General features: G+C 40.3%; 1 protein-coding gene and 1 long non-coding RNA gene across 2 annotated transcripts; one reads left to right on the top strand and one right to left on the bottom strand.

Moving 5' to 3' along the window:
- Positions 1-1,241: 1,241 nt before the first annotated feature.
- elovl4a (ELOVL fatty acid elongase 4a) lies at positions 1,242-8,111 on the bottom strand. Its single transcript, XM_085177466.1, has 7 exons — positions 7,861-8,111; positions 6,857-6,939; positions 6,150-6,337; positions 5,809-5,889; positions 5,151-5,322; positions 3,633-3,760; positions 1,242-3,482 (listed from the first exon to the last, which is right to left on the bottom strand). The coding sequence occupies exons 2-7, from the start codon at positions 6,921-6,923 to the stop codon at positions 3,156-3,158; spliced, it is 963 nt and encodes a 320-aa protein (XP_085033592.1). The 5' UTR covers positions 6,924-6,939; positions 7,861-8,111; the 3' UTR covers positions 1,242-3,155.
- On the top strand, positions 3,760-6,363 carry LOC146507887 (uncharacterized). Its single transcript, XR_014876870.1, has 2 exons — positions 3,760-4,032; positions 4,650-6,363. It is a non-coding gene; the product is annotated as an uncharacterized LOC146507887 (long non-coding RNA).
- Positions 8,112-8,598: the final 487 nt, after the last annotated feature.

Here is an 8,598-nt window from a genome sequence, read left to right as displayed (position 1 = left end):
GAATGAAAATATAAAGCAGAATGGAGACAGAAAAATCCTTAAGTTCAGCACTTTTGTAAATATACTTACTTTCCAACTCTGAGCTAAAGGCTGTTTTACAGATTAAGGTAATAAAAATAAACTTCACTTTCCAAATTGTCATTTGGTCCCTCAAAGCAATGAACCAGTACCGAACCACTTCATCAACTGTATTGAAAATAGGATCGTTCATTCAAAGCTTCGTTTCAGCGACATCTAGTGGTGAAATATCAGCGCATCGGTATCAGACAGCCATCACTAAATTTTGTTCCTCTGTTCCTCTTGCACAGGTTCCTGGATTTCCTCCCCTGGTGTGGTGAGCCTGAATTGAGCGTGAGAAAATTGTGCATGGTGGATGTTTGGATAATAATATGTAATTAAGCTGTGGAATTCAATGGGCACTAAGCTGGCAATACAGGGTGCAAAACAACCCACACCTTTACATCACCCCCACCAGCCTAGACTGCTGATACAAGTTAGGATGGATCCATACTTTTATGTTGTTCATGCCATATTCTGACCCTACAATCTGAATGCAGCAGAAATCAAGACTCATCATACAAGGCAACCTTTCTCTAGAATTCTGTTGACTAATTTTGGCGCCAGTGTGAATTGTAGCTTCAATTTCCTGCTTTTTAGCTGAAAGGAGTGGCATCCAGTATAGTCTACTGCTGCTGTAGCCCATCTGCGCCAAGGTTCAGTTCAAGTTTATTGTCATATTCAGAAAACATTGTAGCAACATTTACCTTTAATGAAATTCTTAGACTCGCGTTACCCAACTTTACATGAACATATAGAAAGTGTTAAAAATGTTAAGAAGAATTTAAAATTAAGGAATTTAAGGTTTGATCTGCTGGGTAAATGCGCTTCTGTATCTCATAAATTACTGTCAACAAGGCATTTTCACTCAAAGAAATGCAGCTCACAAAATATCTTTTCTTTTTAAGACCATTCTTTGGAAACCACATAGATGGTTGTGTGAGGAAAATCTCAGCAGATCAGCAAATATTAAATACTAATCTGTCTGGCCCCAGCAACCACACCACATTCAAGGTCATTTAAATCACATTTTTTTCCACATTATGATGCTCAATTTGACCTTTCCCATGTATACATGCCTATATGCATTGATTTGCTGCCATGTGATTGGTTGATTAGATAGTTGCATTAACAAGCAGTTGTACAGGTGTACCTAATGAAGATTCTGGTGAGTGCTGAATGAAAATATCTTTGTTAAAGACAAACTGCACCATGAAGGAGACAATTAAACCAAGTCAGCATTTGTACAGGCATTCAGTTTAGTTTAATCTGAAGAGAGTTCAAAGATAAGATATTAAAAAGAAAAAAGGAAGAAATTAAAAACAGAAGCAATGTTGACTTATAAAACGCCCAAGCAGAAAAGGCAGGAACATTCCCAAATGAGCAGTGTCCAAAATATCACAATATAATATGTACAACACAAAAAGAAGACAAATACATAGACAATTACTCTTAGCAAGGTGGAAAACAGTATTTACATAACAATAAATAACCAATAAATAAAATGACATTGAAACACATTAGCTGATAGATGAAATAAGCCAGGAGTTGTTCATATATATCAGGCTGATCATTTATGCTCCATATACTACAGACAGTGGTAATGCATACATAGTTCTAATAGATGCACACCAAGTCTTTTTATGTAGAAATCATAATCTTTTATCTTTTCTAATCCAAATCTTGTTTCTGATAAATTCACATTCAAGCCTGCTCCAGGCATGAATTCAATCTGAAAAGTTGACTGAATACGTAAAGGAGTTTTTCCTCAAAGAAAACAGCGCTGAAGGCAGGTTTAGTTAACGTGATGTTTTGTTTCTTTTAAAAAAGGTAGCAGCTGTAAGCTAGCTCTGAATTCTCTATAAGTACAAAAGGGAAGCCAGAATGCCACCATGTCGTCAGCACATTACATCTTCACCAGGGTCTAAGACGAACGACAACTTCTGAGAGGACAGAATATAAAAAGACAAGTAAACATCTGCAAAGACACAACGCAGCCAGCTTCGCTGACGGGGGTGGGGTGGTGGTGGGGGAACACTGAGATAGTCATCAGATTCATCATTTATCTGAATAACATTTATTACATTTCATCACATTACATACAGGTAAGGATATGCAAAATTGGTTATGGTTGTAAATAGAAATAATAATTTGTCACCCCCATGTGAGCTGAAGCTAATCTTTTCATCTTAAAAGCAGCAGTGGAACAGCATCATCCAACCAGGGTTGACAATTTATTTATTCCTATTTCTATGTACCCCTATGTATCTCTGCATATGGATTTCTTCTTCTCCTTTACATATATATATACATATATATATGTGTGTATATATATATATATATATATATATATATATATATATATACTTGTGCGTTAATGGATGACAGCTCAAAAGTGAGCATTTATATCCCATAAATAAATTAGTGTAAATAAGACAGTTTCATCTGCACAACTAAGTGGCTAACTGTAGGAGTGTCAGTTTGCAGCACACAGGTGCTGTAAACTCAAAGTCTCACCTGTGCAACGTCAACAACGTGTAAATAATATGAGGACAAAACTGACATGATAGTGTACGTTATCGTCAGCTTTGTATCTGTACAGGTAAGCAACAAAAAATAAGAATACACTCAAATATAAATAGACATTTCTGTTATCATGTGTATTCCTGTCTCAGTATCGCAGTTTCTAATTGCTTTTTACCAACTCAGATGCATTAAATGCAACTTTCTCACTTTTCAGGCTTTGATTTTAACTAGCTAAAAGTCACTCATGGAAGCAGGTCTACTCAGCGCCACAATAAAGAGAAGGAATACAAAGCTCTGTCTGACACCAGAAACTGTTGTATTTGGTGTTGTGATAATGGTCATCCGGTGTATGACCAGTGATCACCTTTTAGTAACAGAATGGTCCTCTCTTAACAAAAAATGCCTGCCTCGTATTTTATATACAACTCAGATCATGGCTTAAATAAACTCATCCCACCTGATCATCCACTTATCTAAATCTTCCTCAAAGTAAGTCTTTCATGTTTTAGCACGATCAGCCTAGAAACCAAGCAAGGCCCTACCTCACCTGAACCTCTTTGACTCAGCCTCCTTTAATCTCTTTTAGCTCGTCCTTTCCTCTTTCTCCTCCCAGAGTTCTCCTGGGGTTTCTCCTCTTTGCTCCCCATCAGCATTGCTCCGTTGGCAGCTTTGCTGAGGCCGTTGAGGGTGCCATTAGAAACAGCCTTGCCGGCTTTGGAGGAAGAGGACACGTCGCGACGTGCGGGTTGCTGGCGGCGGTAGGTTTGATAGTAGAAGTTGCCAAACAGGACGATGAAGGTGATGGCGTAGCAGATGAGGGAGTAGTGCATCCAGTGGGGGAAATCGCAGTTGACATAGAGAGACAAGGCCGTGTGACCGATGGTGACATGGAACTGAATCTGAGCCCCAAAGAGAGAATAAGAGTTATGCTTTTGCACCATATTGTGTTTTCACTGTTCTTTCATAGCAAGAAGAATGATTTTCAGTCAAATAATCCCTACAATCAATATATTTAACTTCAAAATCAGCCACCCTGGAAATCAACCTACCATCTGGATAATTGTCAGATACTTCTTCCACCACAGGTACTTTTGGATCTTAGGTCCACAGGAGGCAAGACCGTAATACAGGTACATCAGGACATGGATCATCGCATTCATATGTGCACCAAAGAATGCTGCAGTAGAAGAAACAATAAGTTTTTCATTTTGTTCTGCTGACTATAGTTTAAAAAAAATCTCAAACTGAGCTGCTTTGAACTCCTGCTGTCTGTATCCAATAAAAAGACAATAGTTGAGAGGGTGGGAGATACAAACAAGTGTAGATCCAGGGGCCCCATGAATCCAGATTAAACTATCCAAGCTACATATGACGATACTATGCTTGTGGGTTACAGTGAAATTTGTCATCTAGCTTCCTCATCAGCGTTCAGACTCAGTTTATGTCACGGTTCTGGGTCAGTTTCGAACCAGTATTTTGAGTTTTGATTGTTAGTTTATTTTTGAATGATTGTTGTGGTTTTTGGTGCTATGATGATGATTATTATTACAGTTCCATGTTTTGTGTGGGTTTAGTTCCATGTGTCATTTTCTGTCTGTCTCTCAGTGTCGAGTCTGCGTCTTTGTGTAGTGTTCTTGTTTCCTGTTTTATTGTGAAGGTCTGCGTCTCATGTGAGTGTGTGTGTGTTCAGTTTTACCTCTGTCTCGTCTTGTTGATTACTCCCAGCTGTGTTCCCCACCTGTGTGTAATCTCCCTGTGTTTCTCTGTGTGTATTTAAGTCGCGTCTTCTGTCATTGTAGTTGCTGGTCCGTCTGTGTATTCACCATGTTTCATCCATGTGTTCCCTGCTGTCTACCATCATCTGCCTCTGCTCGCCCTCCTTCATGTTCGTGTTCTGGTTTCTGCGCTGTAGTTCAGTTGTTTTTCAGTATAGTTTAGCTTGTCTTCGTTTGCCACTTTCCCTTTGCCGTTTATTCAATAAACCACCTTCACGACTGCCTGCGTTTGGACCCTCCTTCATTTCTTCCACACGGCCCTTCTCACTCGCTGTGACAGTTTACTCTCAGTCACAATCATCTACTTGCAAATATGCATACAGCTGCACCTGTGTTTACTAATTAGCAAGTGATAGCGTGTTATCATGCTAAATACATACTGTGAACATGATAAACATTGTACCCAATAGTAAACTTTAGCGATTAAGTGCTATTACTATCAACATGTTACCTTGTTGGCATTAGCACTTAGCTCAAAGTGCTCCTCTGCCTGTGGTATACCTTTACAGAGTTGCTAGCATGGCTGTTAATATGCAGATGCATATTATAAAAAAATAAGCTCAACAAAAAACAATAATGAATACATTTACCAGTAGTGAATAAAAGGTTTATAGACATGTAGCTCCACATGTTTGGTTTAGCTTCCTGAAGCATCCACCAATGGATTTGTGTCTCTTCCCAGCCCTCACCCAGTATAAACCACAAAACTACAGAGCCGGTGAAGGCTTTATCAACAGCAATGCTGATAAATTCAGCATATAGCTGATGTCTGCTGTGTTATGAGGTACTCACACTGTCCTCCTGCCACCCACTTGATGCCAATCCACCAGAGCGTGAACATGGAGCAATGATGGTAGACGTGCAGGAAGGTGACCTGGTTGAATTTTTTCCTCAGGATGAAAAACACAGTGTCCAGATACTCAATGCCCTTGGAGATGAAATACCACCACAGAGCTCCTGCCACCTGACTCCCACAGAAATAAAGAAGGAGAAGAAAAAGACTGTTAACATATGAACATATATGATCAAGAGCTACATGCGCGTGAACTCTGATTTTGGAAATCTTAACCTCGACCCGAGACGGACTCACTTGTGGTTTCTGTTTCAAACTACGTCATGGAGCAACAGGAAGGAAGGTGAAACTGAACACCATTCAACTTGTACTTGTACTTGTACTTTTTTCTGATAACAGGCCCATACTCTAAATGTATGGACGCCGCTCATGTTTCTAAAAGCTCTCTGAGTGACGTGTCCCTGGCAGGCTGACTGTAATTTTCTGAACCATGGGTACAGTGGAGAATTATTAACAGGTAGGGATCTGGTTCCAAGGAAACTAATTATTGTGGACACAAGAGTCTTAAGATAGTAAGTTACATAAACAGCTGAAGTCCCACTACTATATTCAGAGTTTATCTATGCAAGTGTGTGTGTGCACGCTCTGAACACTCACCCTGACTTCATTGGGATCATCTGAATAATCCACCGATTGACAAATGTAACTGTATCTGGCTGCTCGCGTTGCCATAAACAGCTGAAAAAACAAGAGTGTCCATTGAGTCACTGCTATCAAGCATACAGTGATAATGGCAGAGAAAAGAAGAGATGGAGTGCAGACAAGAGCATGAGTACACTGTAATTAGGTTAGTCTAGAGGACAGAGGACAAAACGGCTGCTGTAACGTGTCAACTCGGGAGCACAGTTAACGCTGGAATAAGAGGACATCAGATTTAATTCACTGACTGCAGTTATTGGACGCGTGCAAGTAAACATCAAAACAATGTGACAATCTACCTCTTTAAAGATGAAGAAGTTGAGGAAGACCATGCTGAAGTTGTAGACAATAAGGGTTTTGCGGAGCTGGAAGGGCTCTCTGTTCTTCATGTATTTGGGCGCAAGCCAGAGAAAGAGGAGGTAGGAGGTGCTGATGGCGAGCGTAGGTAGGGGGTTGTCCATCAGGGGCCATTTCTCCACACGCTTGTCTGACAGAAAGATGTTTTCATAGCGTTACATAAATATTCGTAATATTTGCATTGCACTGACGCAGCGTGGGTTCAGTTTATTTTAAGAGGAGTGCTCATGCTGAGTAGTAGTGCAGATAACAGATAATATCCTGCAGGTGGATGCCCAGTGATCAGCTTGATGGTGATACTTTGAGAGAGCATCCAAGTATATCCTGGGTTGATAAAGGGTACAGGGCCTGTTACTGGGTGTAGCAACATAAATACATACTGCGGTATATTGCAGTTCATATATAGCTACTATATGTCCTAAAGTATTGAGTCATTTGTTAACAAATTGCCATTGATACACTATTGTTATACTAACTCCCTCTATAATGACTCACAGCAGCAAGAACCCTGCAGAGTGATACATAATATCTAAGGCTGGACACACAGGCAAGTGAATGTGCATTTACTCACTGATAAATACAACTTCTCTGATCTTAAAATATCTCACACAGATCCTCTCAGGCATGCCGGATGTTTTGAAGATATTACCTGCAATAGTGAGGGTCCATTTGTAGAACTCTATGGTGTCGTTGATTAAATGTGTGACGATCTCCATGGCTGGGGTAGTTAACTTGAAATAAAACAGACAACCATTTAATAAACAGAGCTAAATTCACTGAGGTTGAGTGGTGTCATTATGTAGAAGAGCAATAACAGGGAAAAGACATCTTAATAATGGCAATAATTTTATTTTAACACCAATCCTCAGAAAAGCAATCAAATAAATAGATCAATAGGCCAACGGGAGGTCAGTTATATGATAGGAGTTTGGTGCTCCATGAGGCCTTGATAGTTGGGCAATAGGCTTCATTGCGCACAAAAGCTGGGAACACAGGCTGGTAGAGCGCATGTGTCAGCAGATTTTTGGTTTGAACACGACCAACAGCCAACCTGGTGACTCTTCTAACGAGAAGATGCCTTACATACTTTTACAATGAAATGCCTCATCTCCTGTAAAGAGAGCCAGGATGAATTACTCTGACTGTGGATTGCACATTCAGACGCAGGGTGTGATTTAACGCTACTAAAAAGGTGCACCACCCCCTACCTCCCCCTCCTCCCCTTTCTCTCTCCGGCCCGGAGCGGATCAAGCGATGCTGCAGCATCTGCCATATTCCTGCACGCGCTCTACACAAAAACCGATCAGAGAATAAGACAATAATTGCAATTTAAATGGAAATTAAGATTCGTATTTAATACGCATATCTCTAAAAGCTTTATTGCATGCGTTTTAAAAAGCCCACTCTGTGTCACGGGTTTGCTTTCTGCGGCATGCAATCCCGGCCTTCAACCACGGGCTGCACGAGCAGTCTTATTGTCAGCCTGATCTCTCAAAAACTCACAGCTGATTGTATCTATGCGCCATTAAAATAACGCTTTCCACAAAACACATGATCTCACACTCAACGTCTGCATGCATCGCACAGTAGGCCACAATAGCGACATTTGTCTCGCCTTCACCTCCGCGCGGATGAGGATGCTCGTTTCCTTACCGTGTCGGTGCTTTAACAGAAAATCCCTCTATTTTTACATTCAGTGCAAGGTCACGCGATGCGCGTTAATCCGACCTCCAATCTCCTGATAGACTTTTATGTGGCCTGATGAATTGTTTCGTTATTTGGTGTGAAACAGACGGGCCGCTGAATGAACGGCAATGGCACGAAATTCTCGTTAAGGGACCATACTAGCCTCCACTGCGCGTCTGCTTCTATGAATACCAACAACACGAGCGTAAATCCAAACAGTTATTATGTTGTACTTCCGGTTATATTTCAAAAATAATAAGATTTTGTTCCCAACTGATTGCCCCCCCCACCCCACCCCCAATGATCTTATATTATTATAATAATATTATATGATAATAATGATACTACTACTAATACTACTACTACTACTACTAATACCAATAATAATAATAATAATAATAATAATAATAATAATAATAATAATAGTTTCGTCTTGATGCATTCTCAATCATCCAGGTAAGTAAATCTCCAAAAGTTGATTCTGTTCATCTGGACGTAGCGTTCCCATGAAGTTCCCATTAAGATTAAGGAACTGACCCCCCAGCCCACTGTTCCTTCGGTGGGCTGGTTTCAGTCATTATGCAAGTGTACTGTTTATAAGATTGGGAAAACCTACAGTCAGCTGGGACTGAAGAAGTAACTTGGATGAGTGACGAAACGTTTCTCTTACTGAAAACGCTACGTCCAGATGAACAGAATCAACTT

The sequence above is a fragment of the Neolamprologus multifasciatus genome, chromosome 11, assembly GCF_963576455.1.
Source record: "Neolamprologus multifasciatus chromosome 11, fNeoMul1.2, whole genome shotgun sequence".
Classification (NCBI taxonomy): Eukaryota; Metazoa; Chordata; class Actinopteri; order Cichliformes; family Cichlidae; genus Neolamprologus; species Neolamprologus multifasciatus.
This window is presented reverse-complemented; position numbering and strand designations above follow the sequence as displayed.

Excerpts from the sequence above, each read along its gene's own strand:
- elovl4a (XM_085177466.1), bottom strand. The coding sequence starts at position 6,923 with ATGGAGATCGTCACACATTTAATCAACGACACCATAGAGTTCTACAAA. Across the intron at positions 6,338-6,856 it reads ATGGACCCTCACTATTGCAG|ACAAGCGTGTGGAGAAATGG; the intron begins GTAATATCTTCA and ends TCTTTCTGTCAG. Across the intron at positions 3,761-5,150 it reads GTGGGTGGCAGGAGGACAGT|CATTCTTTGGTGCACATATG; the intron begins GTGAGTACCTCA and ends CTTCTACTGCAG.